Source organism: Nicotiana attenuata, unplaced genomic scaffold (assembly GCF_001879085.1).
Source record: "Nicotiana attenuata strain UT unplaced genomic scaffold, NIATTr2, whole genome shotgun sequence".
NCBI classification, from domain to species: domain Eukaryota; kingdom Viridiplantae; phylum Streptophyta; class Magnoliopsida; order Solanales; family Solanaceae; genus Nicotiana; species Nicotiana attenuata.
The window spans coordinates 9,262-30,358 of NW_017675425.1; the positions used below are offsets into that span (position 1 = coordinate 9,262).

General features: G+C 38.1%; 1 protein-coding gene across 2 annotated transcripts; it reads right to left on the reverse strand.

Annotated features, from left to right (window-relative positions):
- Positions 1-13,817: 13,817 nt before the first annotated feature.
- Positions 13,818-20,602, reverse strand: LOC109220065 (uncharacterized protein At2g02148). 2 transcript variants are annotated; one of them, XM_019384525.1, is made up of 9 exons: positions 20,510-20,602; positions 20,085-20,351; positions 18,987-19,110; positions 18,546-18,887; positions 17,811-17,973; positions 16,376-16,496; positions 16,213-16,278; positions 14,512-14,766; positions 13,818-14,095 (listed from the first exon to the last, which is right to left on the reverse strand). In XM_019384525.1, exons 2-9 carry the CDS (start codon positions 20,274-20,276, stop codon positions 13,994-13,996), a joined length of 1,365 nt encoding a protein of 454 aa, XP_019240070.1. In that variant the 5' UTR covers positions 20,277-20,351; positions 20,510-20,602; the 3' UTR covers positions 13,818-13,993. The 2 variants fall into 2 exon arrangements, with proteins under 2 accessions (XP_019240070.1, XP_019240071.1); XM_019384526.1 differs by lacking the exon at positions 20,510-20,602 and having other exon boundaries at positions 20,085-20,501.
- Positions 20,603-21,097: the final 495 nt, after the last annotated feature.

Sequence of the window (21,097 nt, forward strand, 5' to 3'; positions counted from 1 at the left end):
CGGGAACCATTCAAACATCCATTGCACTTGCTCCTCAATCAGATTGTCGAAAAATTCCACCCACTCCTTGGCATTTTCCGGCTGAGCAAACCTATCCGGAATGTAGGTCATCCGCTTAGGGTGATGGAAGGCAATATGGTCATTCGAAGCCCTTCGCGGAAATTCTTGGCGGTACTGGCCCCTTTGAAGATGTTCTAGCAACCACAACTGCAGCAACAAGTTACAACCCTCGAAATGCTGGACCCCTCTTTGACAGCGCTCCAGAGCCCTGTAGATGTCGGCTATGATCATGGGGACTATGGTGTATGTCTGTCCATTGATCCCCTCCATCAAAGTCTTGGCGACCATGGCCAACCTATTATGGATTCTTTCCTTTTTCATTGGGAACACTATTAGGCCCAGGAAGCATAGAATGAACACGAACACTCTGCGGTGGATATGGCCCAAAGAAGTGAGAGAGATCTCGTCATGGTAAGTACGGAAGGACTTGCTATGGCCGTACCTCTCATACAGATACTCGAAGGGTAGTAAGATTCCTTCAGGAATCTCAAGTCAGCATTTTTCTTCAACCCCATCATCTTTAATAACCCTTTGCCGGTGCTTTTTCCGACACCAATAACCCGGGGCTATCCCTAGTCAAACCCGCAAGCCCTCCAATTTCCTCTAGAAGTGGTGTCATTTCTATGCCGCCAAAACGAAACACCGCCCTTTAACTATCCCAGAATAAAGTAGCAGCCTCGATCAACCTCTTGTTTGGCTCAATGTCTAGCAGGGAAGGCAAGTTACCCAGGTACTTTCTTACATGTTTTTTGTCACTTGAGGAAAGGTCCTCCCAACAATCTAACAACATTGGCGGGATATTACTAACCATACTGAATCTGGGGACCTCGTGCCTCATTTTCTGCAAAATAAAAGGGTTAGGCCTTTCTCCCCCACCAGACTCAACTATTTATACATTCATGATCAGCATATCGGCATTTTAATTCTCCAAATTAATGCACAGAATGTGGTTGTGTCCGTTGGGATTATGGAAACCCCGGTAGACTTTGGATAAGGCTCATCTTAAAGGATCATTATGTGGTCAACATAATTGATCCGACTAGGTTTGACCATGATGCATGCACAATTTTGACCAGAGTAAGGTTACTATGGGGTTTTAGACTGGTACCCTCAATCGGACAACTTGAGGGGGAAAGGCACGGAACCATCGACTGCACCGCTGATCGACTAGTTTACCGCAAATAAGCCTTTCCGAATTTAAGGGTAATAAATAGGAAGAGCGCAACCACTCATCAAGCATTTCTATAGGATTTGATACGCACAGGTGGAATATGATGTGGAGCATTATTTATGCAGCAGTTAATAACATGTAGTCAAGTACTTGCACGTAGAAAAATAAATGCGGTATTTAAATAATTGAAACACAGTTACGGAAAAGAAAATAAGGAGACAAGTCAGTTTTAGGAATAAAGAATCATAAATGATTAGAAGAAAATAGACAGTTAAGTTCAAATAAGAGGAGAGGGTACGGGATAAAGCATGCTTGGACTAATTCATAAAAATAAGTTCGTTATGGTAAGAGCCTAAAGGTTTCCCCAGCAGAGTCGCCATGCTGTCGCGCCCTCGTTTTTCCTCCACAGAGAAAGTCCCGGGTTTCGACGTTCATGGGGGGTAATAACTCATTTCCTTTTGGGATTTGAGTATTTGAAGAGTCGCCACCTAACGGATTATGGTGCGTTAGGGCACCTAGAGCGATTAACTCTTAGACTAGTTTGCATTACCAGAGATTTAGGGTAAGGGCTCGAAATAACCTTGAGGGGAAGGTGTTAGACACCCCTCTCGGTCCACAACGGTGGGTCCCGGCCGAACTTATACTTACGAATTAGTCCTTTGAACAGATAAGTAGTTTAAACACAGATTTGCAAATAAGGGGGAAGCATGTCTTGGGGCATTATACGACTCAAATAAAGGAAAGAATTGAACAAATTGCGTACATATAGAAAAGTAAAGTTTAAGCAAAGTGAATTTTGGAAGGAGGGGTCCTAGGTTGGTTAACCTACAGGATCACCCCACGCAATGCCCGGTAAACACTCCTCAATGAGGGGCTACACGTGACATTAACGCGTAGTCATCATATCCCGTTCTACCCAAGTCCCTCCCCTTGATCATAGCCTAAAGCGTTCTAGTAACCTTGACAATGTCCTATGCATGCACTACCCGTCCCTTCCTCGTGGCCCTGGAGGTATTTTAGGACCTCTATTCTTTGGACAGTTTTAGACTTTCCTAAGGTTTTAAAGGATAAAAATCTAGGCGACAATCAAGAACAGTTAGGACTACACTTAAAGGACAAGTTATAGGCTCACAGTTACCTCCTCAAACATAACAAATAAGTGCACGTCTTCAAACAACATTCAAAATCTTAAAGAGAAAAAATCCCAGAACATGATATCTAGGTGAGCGAGGGGTNTAACATGAATTAGCCGACTTGTTTAAGCTAAGTTGATTTTAAGTTCTTTAAGCAGAATTTCTGATATTAATTCCTATAAGCATGGTATCTAATTGTTAAGAGCTGATGTCAGTGAGACAAATATAAATACATGCAGTAGCAGAAGTTGAACTCGATCTCTTTACACTCTATAGGCATGGTATCTACTTATGAAAGTTGATTTTAACCCAATAGACATGGTTTCTGATATTGAATCCCTTTAAATCCTATAGGCATGGTTTCTAGCATGGTAAAGCAAACATAGCAGGTACATCAACATGATCCTATAGGCATGGTATCTACCCGAGTTACCCCACAGATATGTAACTACCCCAGCCCCTTTTCACTAATCACCCCAATGTCGTTTACAAATAACTATTATAGACCAGCTGAATAAATTACATAAATAATAAAGAAAAGAAGAAGTTAACTATAGGGAGCCTGAAGCAGGCCCAAATGACTTCCCCAAGCTTCCAATAGCCTCAAATGCCAATTCCATAGACAATATCATTATCTAGATGCGTCAAAGTTCCCTAAAGATCTCAAGGATCCCGGGCAGTGCTCACACCTAGACTTTATAACCAGAACTGAATAAGTGCAGTGTAGAAGAGCCAGCTCCAGTGCATCAGAGTTCAGAGGGATCTCATAGGGATCCCAAGGCAGTCATACACTGGTGGGGTAGAACTTAAGGACCTAAGAATAAAGTGAGAGTGCTTGACATAGTTTTGAAAAGGTTGTAATAGGAAAGCAGTATTTGAAAAGACTTAGTTGAAGTAGTTTTATAAACAGGAGAATTATTCAGTAAAACAGTTTCTGACAAGAGTTGCATAATCACACAAACAACAGATCAAACATAGAGCCAAAATAGGTTCAGCAACACTCAAATAACAAACCTTTCTCACAAGGGTAATTGGGGATGGGAACACATAATTCAAATAAACAAAAGCCTTTGCAATTAAGGGGGTAGCTAATAGTGCAAACAATAATACATGGATCCAGGGGTGCCAATTAGAACATAGTCATAGAATCAGAGCGGCTTTAGGGGATTCATGGGATTAGGGATAGCTAATGATACAACATAGTAAGAGTTTCAGAACCAACATAGGACTAAACAACTTAGGGTAACAACATTGCTTTGCAAAGAAAGGATCATACTAGAGACAATAGCAAGTAAACCAACATTCAAAAACAGGGTGGAGTTAAATTTAAACAGATTACATTTCATAAAACATGCTGATCCTAGAAGTCATAGGACATAACTAGGGGAACTAATAGGTCAATTATATGTTGAACAGCAAAATAATAGATAGAAACAGATTAGGAATATGATGAACTAAAGCAGTATGAAACACAATGGTTTGAGAGCTTGAATTTAAAATCATAACATACTCGTAAAGAGAGTAAACGAAAGTTAGAGAACAGGAGAGTGCAATAATTAGCCTTGGCTTGCAGCCGGGTAATTTAGTAGCAATAGTAAGTAACAAAGAAAGTAGAAGAGCTTTTGAGTGTATGAGAGATGTGAACTAATGTATGTTCGTGTGTCTGTAAGACTGTAGAAGAGAGCAATATATATAGTAGTTTGAAAGCTAAGTAAATAAGGTAAGAATCAAATTGTTCAGTAATTAAAGAACTCAGAGTAAAATCAGTTCGAGTCCTCCCTTAATTAAGGGAATTAATTCAAACGGTAAAGAGCAGGTGACAAATAAGGAAAGAAATCATGCATAGCTGGAGAATAACAAATAAGGAAAGCCTTCAAACAGTGCAAGTATAGAACAGGTAATTAGGGCTAGGTTCAGAAAATTCTAGTTAAGGAAATAATCAGTAAGAATCAAGTAACAATGCAGACAAGGGAAGGTAAAGTTAATTAAGGCAAGCAGATCAATCAAATTAAGTAGAAAGTTAAGAATCGAAGGTTTAAGGGAAAGTGTTCAAATCAACCCAAGAAATAAGAAATTCAGAATATTACATAGCTCAATCAAAGAGAAGGTCATGAAAAGAGTTAGCATGTTTAGCATATAAATAAGGTAAAACATGGATAGTTAGGAATCGACACATACTCTAGCGAAAATAAAAGTTAAACAATACTGATTTGATAAGAAAGATACAGGTCTTGATGTGAACAGTCAGGACGAACACAAGCGCATAGAATCAATGAATGTTTAGACTAAGAAACTCAGTAGAAGCATATCAGGGCAAGACAGTCACGAGAAATCACAAAAAACTCAAAACGAGAACCGGTCAGTCAAGCTAATACTCAAAAACCAAACGAAGAACCCTAAAAGTAGGCTTTCAGCATAGGCGAGTTAAGGCTGTAGTAGTCTCATTGAATCAGTCGAAATATGTGAGAAACAAAAGTTTAAACACAAAGAATCAATTAAACAAAGTTTTAAAAAGAAATTCCGAAAAAACCCTAATTTTAGAAAAGGTGAAGAAACACTTGAAATCATATGATTCGTGTAAAGAATCTCAAGGATAATGTAAAACATTCAAGAAAAAAACTCAAATTCGCCCTAGATTTATACAGATCTATGAAGTATAGAAAAGAAATTAGGGTTTCGAAAGAGACCCATACAGAGATGAAGAAACCTGTCTAGAAACTCATAGATCGCAGCAAATATAGAATGATTTTGCTTGAAATCACAATGGAATAGCCAGGAACAGGCAGGAGATGAACCCTGGATGCAAGTCGGCATGGCCCTGGGCCCTTGAGGGCCTTAGAGAAAGCAAGAATGGCATGAGAGGAGCCATTGGAGGCCGGAGAGATGATGAGAGGTCACGGGAGATGACCAGAGATGGGAGGTCGGCATTTAAAGGTTAGGGTTTAGGTTGAGAGTGTTTTGAGAGCAGAGAGGATTTTAGGGCGGCGGGGTGGGTTGTAGAATGAATTAGGTTTGGGGGGTATTGGTCGGTTTAATTAGGAAAGGAAGAACCTGGGCCGTTGATCAAAACGATCAACTGCCAGGATTTGGCCGGTATTGGGTCGGGTATTTTAATCAGGAACTGGGATGGGTAATTTTGGGGTCCGGTTTGGGATTGGGGAGGGGTTGGAATTGGGCTGGAATTGAAATGAAATTAGGCTAAGTTTTAAATATCCATTTTCAATACTATACAATTTATAAAAATAATAAAATGATTTCTAAAAAATATTTCGTGTACTGAATATAGAATTTAGATGGCTAAATTACCACAACAATAGTTTGAAGGATAATTATTGGAAATTTTATAAGTAAAAGGGGAAGAAATAAATCAATTTAAAGTCTTTAAAATTATAGAAAAATTATAAAAAAGTTTATGCATGCTTATATATGCATATATGCTATTTTGAAAGTATATATGTGTATTAAAAATATATAGGGAAAAATTGGGTATCAACACCTACACTTGTAGGCTTTCAATTTCACTAACTTGTAAACACACTATTACAAGCCACTTTGTAATGACTCTATTACAAAGACTTCAACTCAACTAACTTGTGATACACTTACCACAAGCCACTTTGTCACTCACAAGTTACAAAGACTTTAACTTATGACTAACTCTAGTCACAACACAAACTCAGAAAGTTTATGGTTTTACAAAGGGGTTCCTAAGCAACGCTTCTAGCCAAGCAATTTAGGAATTATAATAAGAACAATCACAAAGTTACAACTCAACTAAGGACAACAAAATACTCGATTTAGGAACTCGTTCGTAGTAGCGTTTAACTTTGTTCTTCAAGCTCTTGAGAATTAAGTTCACTGTTTGCAGAAGACTTGAATGCTTGAAGTGAATTCTCAAGTGTTCAAGTGATGTTTTGTTATAATGCTCTTGTTAATACACCTTTGATGACATCACTTTAATGATGTAAGAACTTGGTAGGTAAAAGGACAAGTGACTACAAAACTGCTGCATTGTGTGCACTGTTTCTGTGGCAGTCACTTTCCAACTGTGCACAGTTGACTTTCATACTGCTGTCAGGAAACACAAGGGATCAGGTCCTTGACTTGTTCGTCTATGTTCTACACTTGCAGTAAATCACATTAGCTGGAGTCCTGGCTGGAATCCATTCATTTGTAATGTGTACCAAGTGTGTCAGGTTCCCTATCTGGTTCTTGACAGTAAGTTTGTTAGATCATCTAAGGCAAAGACATTGAAAACCCATCAGAGGTCCTTCCGCCTTTTTATAAATGAACTCTGCCAAAATTTAAATGAATGACTCCCACAGACCATGACATACCATTCCCCTTAAAATGATCCTTGTCCTCAAGGATCAAAATGAGGAAATTTGGCTTTCAAATAATCTTCCCAAGTGGCATCTTCAAGAGCTAAATTCGACCATTATACTAAGACCTTAACAGCAGCAACATTTCCCTTCTTAACCATTTTCCTTTGTAAGATGGCAACTAGAGCAACAAGAACTGTCTATCATCTTCAGTCTGGAGGAGTGTAGTCTGAGTAGTGATCTCGGATGCCACCTTTTTCTTCAATAGAGAAACATGAAATACACGATGTACTTTGGAGGTAGGAGATAATTCCAGTTTGTAAGCAACTTGCCCCACCTTGGCAATGACTTTGTATGGACCATAGAACTTGGAAATGAGTTTGAGGTTTCTTCTGAGAGCTATGGATGTTTGTCTATAAGGCTGGAGCTTGAGAAACACCATGTCACCCGCGTGAAATTCCCTTTCAGTTCTTCTTTGTTCTGCACATAACTTCATCCTCTCCTGAGCTTTAGTCAAGTTACCTGCAACAATTGTTAAACTTGTTGCCTCCTAATAACAGCATCACCAACAGCCTGGATAGTAGTATATAGTAGTATCCCAACTGATAACTGTGGTGGAGTAAAAGCATACAAGGCTTCAAAGGGAGTACAATCTAAACTGGTATGGAAATTGGTAATGTACCACCACTCAGGTAGAGGTAACCATTGCTTCCATTGTACTGGACTATGAGAAGTCATGCACCTAAGATAATTCTCAATACATTTATTCACCCTCTCACTTTGGCTATCACTTTGAGGATGGTAGGCAGTAGTAAAATGAAGTTGAGCACCCAGCAGCCTAAATAGTGCCTGCCAGAAGTTGCTTAAGAACACCTTATCTCGATCAGAAACTATAGAATCAGGTAACCCATGTAGGGTATGCAGTTGCTTGAAGAACTTGTTAGCCACATTCATTGCAGTGTAACACAAGTGTCATAAAGTGAGCAAAGTTTGACCTCCTATCGACTACCACAAAGATCACTTCCTTGCCCTTAGACTTTGGTAGTCCGTCAATGAAATCCATGGTGATATGTTTCCAAACCTGGTCTGGAATGGGAAGAGGTTACATTAGGCCTGGATAAGGAATATTTTCTCCTTTGTTTCTTTGGCAAACATCACAAGCAGATACATGGTCTATCACCATCTATTTCATACCAGGCCAATAGAACAACTGTGAAAGCCTTTTGAGAGTGCCACGTTGGCTTGAATGCCCTTCAATTGGCGAGTCATGAAAGGTTGCCAATAGTTGATGCCTTATGATCCCCTATGTAAATTTTGCCCTTCTTTCTCAAAGCTCCAGCTGTGTAATGATATATATGAGGCCCTTGAGTAGTCACTGTTACCTCAGAAATTAAGGCAGCTGCATGTGTATCCCCTTCATAGCTATTACTGACTTCTTGCATCCAAGTAGGAATTGTTAAACTAATGGCCATGAACTCAGCTGCAATAGACAAGGGTTCACCTTCTTGACCTTCAAACTGCCTTGAGAGTGCATCAGCCACTCTATTCTCTGCCCTTTTCTTATACTGAACTTCATAATCAAGCCCCAGTAGTTTAGTTAACCCTTTCTGTTGAATGGCAGTGGTTACTCTTTGTTCTAAAAGGAATTTGAGGTTTTGATGATCAGTTCTTACTATAAAATATTTATACTACAAGTAGTGCCTCCATTTTTCTACTGCATTTAGAAGAGCCATATATTCTTTCTCATAAATAGATCTTCCTTTGTGTGTAGGATCAAGTACCTTACTCAGGTAAGAAATGGTTTTCCCCTTCTGTAACAACACAACACCTATACCATTCTGTCTAGCATCAGTCTCAACTACAAAGTCTTGAGAGTAATTAGGTAAAACTAATACTGGTGTGTTAATCATGGATTGTTTCAGAGCTCAAAGGCCGTTGTATCTTCCTCATTCCACCTAAAGGCTTCCTTCTTAAGTAAATTATTCAGTGGTTTAGCAATAACTCCATAATTGAGCATATATTTTCTATAATAGCCTGTTAATCCCAAAAATCCTCTCAACCCACTCAAGGTAGTAGGAGTAGGCCAGTCCAACATAGCTTTGATCTTCTCAGGGTTAGTAGATACTCCCTCCTTTGAAATCACATGCTCCAAGTATTCCAACTTTGATTGCCCAAAAGAAAACGACTTCTTTGCATACAAGGTCTGAGCTCTCAGGATTTGGAACACTGTTTCCAAGTGTGTTAGGTATTCAGGTAGGGATTTACTATATATAAGGATGTCATCAAAAAATACCAACACAAATTTTCTAAATACAGGCTGAAAAACTTGGTTCATCAGTGCTTGAAATGTGGCTGGAGCATTGGTTAGCCCAAATTGTATCACCTTGAATTCATAATATCCTAAGTGAGTTCTAAATGCAGTTTTGTAAATTTCTTCACTCCTCATCCTAATTTGGTGGTAACCAACCCTTAGGTCAATTTTAGAGAAAATTACTGGCCCATACAACTCATCTAGCAGGTCATCCACTATTAGAATTGGATACTTATCTTTGATGGTTATCTCATTAAGCCTTCTGTAATCCACACAAAATCTCCAAGTCCCATGTTTCTTCTTTACTAGTAAAGCTGGTGATGAAAAATGTGACTGGCTATCTCTAATGATCCCATTAAGCACCATCTCCCTCACCTGTTTCTCTAGCTCTTCTTTTTGTAAGGAAATATACATGTAAGGCCTCAGGCTGATAGGTGCATATCCTAGCTTGAGTGGAATTCCATTATCTAGAGCCCTTGTTGGAGGCAGGGATTTAGGCTCAACAAACACATCTTGATAGGTGATCAACACTAACTGGATGGAGGAATCAGTTGACTCTTCCTCTTTTGCTGCTACTGCTTGCAGCAAGAACAAGTGTGCCATGAGAGTTTGCCTTTTCTTTATCAATTTTCCCATAGTACTTCCACTAGTCAATCCTAATTGCCCTTGCTGGTTAATGCCCTACAACCCCACCTTATTGCCCATTTCCCCAATGGTAACATAGTTTCTTTCATGATCAAACTTAGTTGGATTGAACTTCTTTATCCAATCATTGCCAAGGACTATGTCACAACCTCCTAACTGTATATCCTCAAGTTTTCTTCAAACAATTTTCCACCCATCTTCCAACTAAACTTAGGACAAATAGAGTTGGTATGCATGTAAGTAGCATCAACCACTGTTACCCTACTCTTAGTGTATTAGCAAACTCTGGTGTGTAGCCAGTCTCCTTGACATTAATCTCGTTAATGAAGTTATGAGTCCTACCTGAATCCACCAATATAGTTAGCTCCTTCTTTCTAAACACTCATCTCACTAATATGGTATTGACTCCCATATTAGTACCAGACAAACCATTAAAGCAAACAGCCTCCTGTATTTCTGGTCCTATGTCTAGTTCAATCTCTATCTCAGGTGGTGGTTCTTCCTGTATAGTAGTCACTTCCTCCACTTCTCCAGTCAAGCATTGTAGTTGTTTGAATTGACACAAGTGACCAGGACCAAACTTGTCTCACATCTAAAACATAGTTGGTTGGCCTTTCTATACTCATACACCTTTGGAGTCAGTCTCAAGGGACTATGTTTGGATGGAACAGCTGCAGTTGGCCTTTGCACCACTGCCAGAATTGAAGCCTTAGCAACAGTGGTCACCCTTGCTACTAGCTAGTTCTTCTTTAAAGCGGCTTCAATTTCCTTCTCCTGAATTCTAGCTTGCTCAATGGCACAACTCAAAGTTTTAGGTTTAAACAACTTCACTGAATATTTGATTTCATCCTTCAAGCCCCCTACAAAACTATAAAGTAAATGTGTCTCATTCAATGTAGGGTTTCTCACTATCATCAGAGCCTTAAGGTCATCAAACTTCACCAGATAATCTTCGACATTGCTTGTTTGTTGTAGTCGGTTAAATTCCTCCATTAATACTTCCCCAAACCTATTGCATACCTCCTCCTTCAGCTGTTCCCATGTAATCACTCCTCTGCTTAGTATCAGGGAATTATACCATAACTCAGCTTTGCTATTCATATATAAGGCAACCCCTTCCACTTTAAGATCCTCAGCTACCTAATATAAATTGAAGAATCTATCACATTTTCGAATCCATACCTTAGGGTTAGTACTATCGAAACTTGGCAATTCGCATTTGGGATTAGGAACTTGCCCTTGTTGTGGCCTAGCTGCTCTATTTTCAGCAGGCAATGGTAGTAGTCCAATTGCAACTCCGGGAATTTGTCAGGTGGCCAACGATCTATGATATTTAACCTCTCTAATAGCTGTTCCAAGGTGCCTTGAATACCAGCTTGTGTATTTTTCAAAGCTTGCCTATCCTTCAGCTCAGCCAATAACTTGTCATGGTGGGTTAATTTCTCATCCATCACTTTCATGTGAGTTCCCTCAACCATTAATACCTCTATTCTGGTGTGAAATCAATAAGGCTCTGATACCAATTGTCAAGATTTGAGCTCAATTCAAGCTCAGACCCACGATTACAGCTAATTAAGACAACAAGTAAATTGTTTGGAAATTTTTTTGATTTTATTGGCTAAATAAAAAAATTACAACTAAATGACAAAATGAAATAAGAAGCAAACAATTAAATGATAATCGCCATTATTGTGAGCTCGAGTCTGCAAACAGAAGAGAGGAATAGATTTAGATGAGAGAAGAATTTGGATTGAAGGGAGAAAATCATATGAGAGAGGAGAAATCTTATACCAGAAGTTCGTTGGATTCTCTCTCTCTCTCTCTCTCTCTCTCTCTCTCTCTCTCTCTCTCTCTCTCAATCGTTATTTGATCCGCTGAAGATATGGGCTGTCAACTTTTCCGTGTTTTGCAATAAGGCCCTTCCGCCTTTTTATAATTGAACCCTGCCAAAATTTAAATGAATGACTCCCACAGACCATGACACATAGAAGCTAATAATTCACGTTATCCACCGACACCACCAAAACACGTCTAATTTTTCCTCATTACCACCATTGCCATTTTAACTCATAAATCCAATACAAACACTTTCCCTGTACAAACATAAACTGACCTTCTTTAGTCAAAAAATTCCTCTGATTAGTCAAAAAAAATTCGCTCAGCTGTTAGCTGAGCGAAAATTCTTTGAGATCGAGATTTGGAGTTTCCACATCTAAGAAAAGAAAGGTCGAGTTCGTCGTGAGTTCCGTATCTATAGTGTATTTTATTGTATGAGAAAGAAAGTCATCTTCATTCTTCTTCTTTGTACGTATCTACAGTGTATTTGGTTGTATAAGAAAGATTTGGCGTTAGATCCAGATCTAGATCCGACACGTTAGATCTAGATCCATGCGGTGGATGGCGACTTCGTGATTTCAGGTGGGTGGTGATGGGCCTGGTTCGACGGTTGTGATTTGCAGAGACGACGTAGGGTGGTGATTTGTTTGGCCGAAAGACGTCATCTCCGAACTTTCTTCCCTTATTTGCTATTGAGTCACATACAATGATTCAAATACATTATATTCTGTACAAATACACTCAAATTTGAGTGTATTCTATATTTTTTTAATGCAAATACATTTTATTTTTTTATATTTTCGCCTGTATTTATGTATTCTGAAGGTCATTTTTTATGGCAGATCCCTATTTTTTTTTTTTTGAATTTTTGTTGTTTGAATACAACCAAATTAAATACAATGAATTGAACACAGTGTAAAAGCAATTACGAATGAATACAATAAATTGAATACAGTAAAATATTATTATTTTTGTGACTTTTTATTGTTTGGGTACAGTCGAATTGAATACAACATAAAATAATTAAGAATGAATAGAGTTGAAATTGAATATAGTGTAAACAACCGAATTGAATAGAGCGGTATACACTCTATTTCTTGATTTTTTGTTGTTTGAATACAACTTAATTCAATACAGTAAAATTGAATACAATATAAAATATATAAGAACGAATACATCCAAATTGAATGCAGCGACGTACATCGCATGGCAAGCAATTAGTAGCTACGGAATGCAATTAGCTAAATGATAGCTATGCCCAACAATAAGCCTCCAAACAATAGTCATTTCTGGAAGTTTTCCTAAATTATTTCACTTGATCTAGTTAGTATTGTAGATTTAATTACATTACCCCTGCTTAATTACATAAATAGTTATTTTGAGCCACTGAGCAAACCTTATTTCTAGTAAAAAGAATTTTAAATGTTAAATACATTTATTGAGTTCTAAAATCAGACGGGGGATTTTGCCCAAAGTGTTGAACTAGCAAGAGAATTATGATTTCAACAAAAAAGGTGTTTATAACTGTATACCATAATTTCTAACTTTCTATAATTTCTATAATTAGAGAGACTTTGCTTTCTTGCCCTTTGAAAGGCTACACTTTACCGGTTTACCCCCTTAAAACTAATTCAAGTGTTTCATCCTCACAGACCCAAGTCAATAAGAAAATGAAAGATCTAAAGAGAATAAGAATAAGAATGTTAAGCTTTTTTTCAGCGTTTCCGCAGGACCTCCCCTACAATATCGTCATCGCAGTGGAGTTTAACCACCAAATTGGGATGGATTGGTGTGGTTCTTCTACGCCTAGGATACCAAAATATCGAACCATAAATGAAGAAAAGCATGACAGAAAAGCATGTTGGCTAATGATTGTGATCGAATCTCATGTTTTTCCTTTGTAGCTCAGAAGTAAAGCGGTCCACTGGTCGGTTGTTAACCGATTTGTCGTAGATTCGAATCCCTACTTGGGGAAATTTGATTGATTCTGAACTAAAGAATTCAAAATAAAGGGGCTCATTTTGCCCGGTAAGAGTAGGCAATTTCCAAGTAATTACGTATTCATGCATATACCAATTTTTTTCCATTATAAATTTTATGCAATTGCACAGTTCTCTGATAATTTTGTGTAGTGGTGAAGCCTCCATAAGTAAGTTTTTGTGCAGTTATAATCCTGCACATTGATATTGACAATGGAGCCTCTGACGGGGATGAGGAATAAATCAGGGGAAAACTTATTTTTCTGAGGGAAACAGCCAAAGCATACCCATACATTCCCCAACAAAAAGAAACCCATTTTCTCCCCCAAAAAAAATGAAGACGAGAAAACAAGAGAGAGAAAGAGAGAGGGAGAGAAGGAATATAGTGCAGGAATGTATACATATTTACAAGTAATGTACAATTCATATTAGTATGGTCAGTGAGAATTCACATAACCGTCCTCAACTTGTTTGAGGCTAAGGTGTAGCTGTTATTGTAATGTACAGTTCACATTGGGAGACTTGATGAGTTCACATCAAATTCCTAACCTCTTTGTACCACATTCTGAGCAGAACTTAGAGGTCTCTCTCAAGTAGGGAGTACCACATTCATCGCAAAACTTCGCAGGACTTGTAGGCTGCATTATCAATATGGTTGAATAGGTTATTAAGTCGGTAATAAAGATATAAGAATAGAGCAAATAAAGGATTGAAAGAAAGCACTTCTCCTCCTGATGAAAGCACTTCTCCTCCTGATGATAAATTAGATCTTTAGAGATAACAAATCGCAGTAACAGTCCGAAAAAATTGAATGTATGGTGCTTTTCCTCAAGCCAACAACAAAATGCATTTGTGTAGTCAATCAGATAAAGATTTCGAACGCACATCAACCAATACTTTGCATGATTAGTAGAGGCATGAAGCTAAAGTTTTATTTATTTATAAGTAGGCATGAAGCTAATGTTTTTTATAAGTAGGCATGAAGCTAAAGTATATGACGCAGCGGTGCTTTGACCTTGAATCTTCGAAAAAACAACATAAAGAGATCTCTCACCATTATATGCATGCGCCCTCCTACATTGCCAAATTGTTGTAAACAAGCCATGTGTGGAGAAATGGTAGGCGACTGCTGAGGCTGAGCAATTTCAGGCAAGTGTGACTGAGGGCCACATTGTTGATTGTGCGAGAAGTGGGCTATATGTTGGCTTTGGTTGATGTGGTGCTGGTGGTGGCTCTGCTGAAGAGGATGAAATTGAGCCTGATGGGACAGAGGTTGCATATGCTGCTTTGGGGTAGTCTGCTGACTCTCCTGCGGCAGAAAAGTAGTTGAACAAAACGAGTATGAATCAACAAACATAGATATATAAACATCTGCATTGTTTTAAAGGTAAACTAAAGCACCGAAGAAGCATCTCATGCAGCATGGGCAACACATGGCAACAAAAGCACAGTTTAGTAGGCACTGATATCTGTTTAGGTCCTATCAAGTAACTCATAACTACTGCAAAATGAATCGCAATGAGCAAAGTTTGTTGCCTATTTATCCACTGGAGCAGAACTTTCGGAGAGTCTAAAAAATCAGTTCCCAACAAAAATTGGCTTCACTATTGAGTCTAGTCCATTTGGACCTAGCAGGACAAGCATGGTAGTTCTTCAACCTGTTAGGTCTGTGATGCTAGACAATGTTTCAGCTCAGGAACTGCTAATGCTGATTCCATGCAGTTTTTAGTAGAAGGATATAAAGCTATCCAGGTTTAGGAGACGAATGGTACTAAGTTCCCTGACAACTTATACATTTATTTAATCAGCAGTTTGCTAGCGATTTAGAGCACAAAAGAAGCAAAGAAGAACAAAAAGTGGTTCTTTGTGCTAATTAATAATGATGTGAGAGTAATTTATAGGTTCTTGTAGGATTTTTGGAGTTGTACAGGTAACCCTGAAATTAATAAACATAAATAAAACTTAAAACTTAACCAAAAATTCCAAGAAGATAAAAATTAAAATGAAATTTGAAGGAAACTAAAACATCTGAGATAGCAAAGAGAACCCTGCGGAAAAACAGCAACCAGAAATTTGAAAGCCATTTAAGAAGCATTGATTGTGTCTGTGCATTGCAGTAATACTTATGGCAATTCATGAATCAACTCATCCAATCAGTTTTGGACTTGGATATTTACTTAGATATTCTTATGAGCTTTTCTGTTCAGAGAAACTGATGCGTCAAAGCAAGTCCATATATGTCTTGGGTGTGCTTCTGGCTGCTCTTTAATTCACTCAACCATGACACAAGGGCACATTAAAGTAAAACACGTGTTATCATTTTCTCCATCTTGAGCTCTAGTTAATAGAAGAGGGGCCATTCTGTTAATGGTAAGAAATAGAAATGTACATGCCGATAAGCATATAAACAGAGATATACAAGTTCTAACAGCATAACACGAAGCTAAAAGGTGTGGTTCAATCAAAACCAGCACAGTGCTAAAAGAGGTCAGCAGAACTGGGAACCAAAAAGCAGTAATACACCTAACTGAAGGAGTTTTAAATGTGTACTTAATTGTTAACGTTGGCACTCCAGTAACAGATACTCCTATTAAATGAGAGTTCAAATTACAAGCATCCTGTATGCAGCTAGAGAAGAAATCTGTTTCTTCTTAACTATTCTCCGATATATAGCATAGATGTGTTAGACGTGTTCTAGTTACCAGACGAACAACGTTCAAATCAATTAACACAGTGGATAAGATAAAAAGCTTACTTCACTAACAGAGCGGTAGCTTTGACCGGCAGATAATGAAGAATCATTGTCTGTGCTGGTGAATGCCTGGTAGACATGAGCAGAAAAACTTTCTATCAATTTTCCGAACTGCAATAATAGGAAAAGGGATATGTATGATGACTACCAGATCATCAAAACTTACTGACAAACCAGTGATGTTGGAAATTGGGTTTGACGCACGTCTATACTTGTGTCTTGGAGCATAGAATTTATAGTCTCGGGGGGATATTGCAACTTCATTTCGGCCTGTCATTCTTTTAAACCTAATTGAATAGGAACATGGATCAATTTGAAATGCTGATATTTTATTAATTAAAACATTGACTTACACCATCATACTTCGTTTTTATGACAAACAATGATTCACTTAAGGAAAATGAAAAATACACCGTAGTAGGACAAGATGTCCTTAACTGACAAAAAAGTACATAAAAATGATTAACTTCTAGATTTTCTATCTTATTCCCGTATTGTCATCAAGGTCCACTTACATAATCATTGCAGTAAGAGAACAGTAACAAAGTCAATCACTATCTATTCATGGTGGAATAAAGAATTCCATAGACGAGGCTAAATAGGACGCACCACAAAGAAAATTTCAAGGACAATGGGGAGCGAGTTAGAATGATACCTCCAGAACATTGGATTTCATGTGCGATCTAAACTGGATCAAGGTGTTATAGGCCTACCAAACCAAAACTTTTTGACTAATCAAAGGAAATTTCATCAAATATATCTCAGTGTTGTCAAAGGCGCGCTTAAGCCCTAAAGCGAGGCGCAAACCATGTTGAGCGCTTCGCCTCGCTTAACGGGCGCCTCAGTGCCGTCATCGAGGCTCTAAAGCATGCTTTTCCTAGCCAATGAGCGTAATCAAGAAGATCGACACTAAACGATTGATAGTTCACTTATCGTAATTTTTTTCAATTTCTTTGTCCATATATTTGTTATTCATGCTTATAATTATTAGTTTTGGACTCCACATACATATTTGTATTTTTTTCTTCATTGCGCCTTTCTTTATTAAAGCCCATGCTTTATTTGCGCCTTGCGCTTAAAGCCCCAACACCTTAGAGCTTTTTTGCGCTTTTCGCCTTTAATAACACTGATATATCTTTGCACAACAATCACATTCAACCATAGTCCTATAGTGGAGTTTCATAATTGCAGAAGGTCAAAAGAAAATTGTACAGATTGAACTTCTAGATCTGCATAATTCTCAGTGTTTGAAGAAATTTCAGATATTGGAATTTAATATGCCAATCTAGAGCAAATTGCACCAAAGAATGAGATCGTCATCTGAGTTAGTCAAAATTTTGCACAAGCAGTATTTCTTCTGCTACCTTGCAGAACAAAATCTTCATATCATCTGGTACACCCAGAAATCTTCTCTAGAAAATTATATGACAAATTTCTTTCACTTGGATTTGGCACTACTGCCAAGATAAAGAGAAGAGGACACAGACATATTTATCTCATGCCAACAGAGCTAATAATAGAAGACCGGAATTCTAGCTAACAATAACATATTAATCAAGATTAATGCAACATCCATATTTAAGATGGAGAGTTTGACATACCATTCTGCATCATCAATATGTAAACTTGCTGGTTTCTCTACAATGGCTAAACCATTAACCACAACAAAGCGAACACGCTTCTCCTCCTGTATCACTAATTCAGGAAACCTTGCCCTTGTTTCAAAAGATGTAGCCAGCTCCCTTCTTTTAAATACACAAGGTCCTATATGTTAATAACAGCAACGTAAGAGGTTAACCCAGAAAATGAAATGACAATAAGAGGAATCAGTATCTGTTGTAGTTCAATCTTTGTCAGGAGATGACAATTACAGGAAACAACTTTTTCTTTATCTCATATTTGTCAGGAAATAATGATATATGTAACCAGCAAAAGAACAGGAACACAATGAGTAATGAAAAACCTAGAAGTTGAAGTACTAAACTAGATGCTTCTAGTGATCCAAGATTCCTCACATCTTCATGTTTCTACATAGAAAAAGAATCTCTTTTCTGATTCATTTCTTCCCATTCATCTTTTTCCCCGCTATAACCTCTCATATGCTCACATAGATCAAGGGGCAGCAACATGTAGAAAAGCAACAATGGAAGCGCAGACTAGCTTAAAATTTGAAGCTGACACGCACAACAGTAAAATTAGCCTTCTGCAATTCCAATGAGAAGTCAGATACATCACAGCAAAATGGCTCAAATGGGAGGACAAATGTCATGTGATGGCAAAAGGCAAAGACCAACTTTAAGTGCCTACATGAAATTTTGGAACCTTGGATGTCATACCTTTCCTAGGAAATTTTTTTGCAAGCTTTCTGTATAAACCACCAGCTGCTTCAAGGGCCACACCGATGGTTTTTTCACGCATGCCATTTAAAGAAGAGAGCCTTACATTCACTTCATTAACCAATGTCTCGTACATGTTAGCCACATACATCAAGGGCAAAACATATGCAGCATCACCTTCATAACAGATTTCTCTAGACTTCCTCTTACTCATTTTATCTTGTGAAGATTGAGCTGCAAAGTCAGCCTCTGAATCGACAACTTCAACTACATGCGGTCTTATGAAATGATCTACGATAATGTCCAAAAATCTTGTCCTTGCTGTTTCAATTGGTGAAATATCTGGTCCATTAAAACTGGCATTAGCAAATCTAAAACTAACGGTCATCTAGTTTCATTCATCCATTTAGCAATCAACTATAACATAAAATCCCCAATTACCGTCAATAGTAACAATATTGTAGGAACCCCCTGAAGATCCACTATTCTCAATGCTAGTGCGATCTTCCTCCACCACTATACCGTGAAGTGGTAATGAGTTTCTGAAGGATTCATGGAGACACTCCTGAAAAAGTATTAGTGCCATTAGAGTTCATGAATAATATGAGAATACGTAGACTTGGGCCCCAAGGCATTGGTATAGGCTTCCGAAGTGAAAAGGTCAGTTATTACCATAAAAAAACAATGTTTAGCCTAACTAGTAGAGGAGCTTGCTTACTCCGGCTAATTTGGCACTATTAAACAGAATGCAAATGTCATAAAAACAAGGCGAATTCCTAATCAAATGGAAGAATGTTATCTCGAAAGACCTAAACTATCTTGGACTCCATGCAGACCTAAAAGGAAATAGAGCCTCAGTAGAAGAAAAAGATCCATATAGATGATAGCAATTAGCTCAGATTAACACTTAACCATGTAGGCCATGCTTACTTTAGGTCTAATCTTCGCTAGGAAGCATTTAATCTTATTACAGATTTGTATGCTACTACAGAGAACTTCCAGTATTAGAGAATCTAAATTATTGGATATCCGAAGAAAACAGTTCTAATAGAGACGTGGATAGCGAAGATTCATACAACTGACCCTAACTAGCTTACGGTAGAGGCATAGTTGTTGTCTTGTCAAATTAATAAATTATAAAGGTATGATAGGGTGGAACTAGATCAGCCTCACCAAATAGGATAATTGCAAACCGCATTTTTTTTGACGGTGGTGTCCCGACCAGCTTGCGCACACCTTGATTATTCCCTCGGGTACTGCTACCTCCCACCAGTACAAACCGGGTTACTCTGCCCACCAAGGCTTATGCAGAATTTGATTGTTTTCCCTCAACTGAGATTTGAACCTAAGACGTCATGATTCTCCTCCCACTTTATTGACTACTAGGACACACCCTAGGCCTTGGGTGCAGGATAATTGCAAACCCAACATTATAGTTATTCAGAGGTATTTCAAACTTGCATTTTTACGAGAAGCTGAAACAACAACGCATGATAAATTAATTAAAACTGAAAACTGAAACTCAAAAAGCACACTCACAACAGCTGTGGAGTCTTCGCCATTGTCCATGCTATCCTCGGTTACATCACCGCCTCCACGATCAACATCATCACCACCAGCACCGCCTCCACCACCAATACCCTCCGCATTGAGATCATGCAATGAGGTTTCAATGTAGGAATCAGCCGCCGACCTCATATCGTAGTGCTGTACCGGAACCCTAGCTCCCATTTTCCCTATTAACTCACCAGTCTAAAGCAACTAAAATGCCTCCAAATTAAGCACACTACCGGCTTTGCTCAAACTCTACATATAAAGTTAAAATTGTTCAAATTATATACATATTTAAACTAAACGCTGAATGATAGACTGAGCAAGAGGCCGGCGCCGGCCCTTTAGGTGGAGCCGACGGCGGAAAAGCTGTGGAATTTGAAGATGGGATTTTGATTAACGACTATACAAACCTTAACAGAAAGCCGAGCCTGAGATTCTGCTTTGAAGATGGCGAAGCAATTTCCGAACCTAATTTCCGATGTTTCCTTATCAGTATCCGAACCAAAGCCGGCAGGTCAATGTATACTGTGTATCACGGGGAGTTGAGTAGGATATTGGCGGGACCCACTAGTAGGTACACGTGCTTTGCACATGCGTATAAACGTGAAATTTAAGTTATCACCTGTTAGTAACAGATAACTAATCTTATTTTCAAGATAATAAGTACATTTTAAGAAGGCTTACTTATATTTTAATTTAGCTGATATCATATACGAAAAAATTTATATACTGACGGCAATATAATTTAAAATCTAAAAAGGAATACAAGTTTTAAATTTGGAAAAAAATTAAGTTATTAAGAGAAATTTTTTATAATCACATAAGTATTGTTGACTATTTAAAAATTATGTGTTTCAAAAGTCTTCAACGTCGTTTAGTTTGAAAATAGATTATGTACAAATTATAATACGAAACTTAATAGTACATTAAAAATAATGCATGTATATTAACTCTCATTAGCTTTTAGAAGCTAGAGTTGCAAGCGTGGCTTCCTTTTG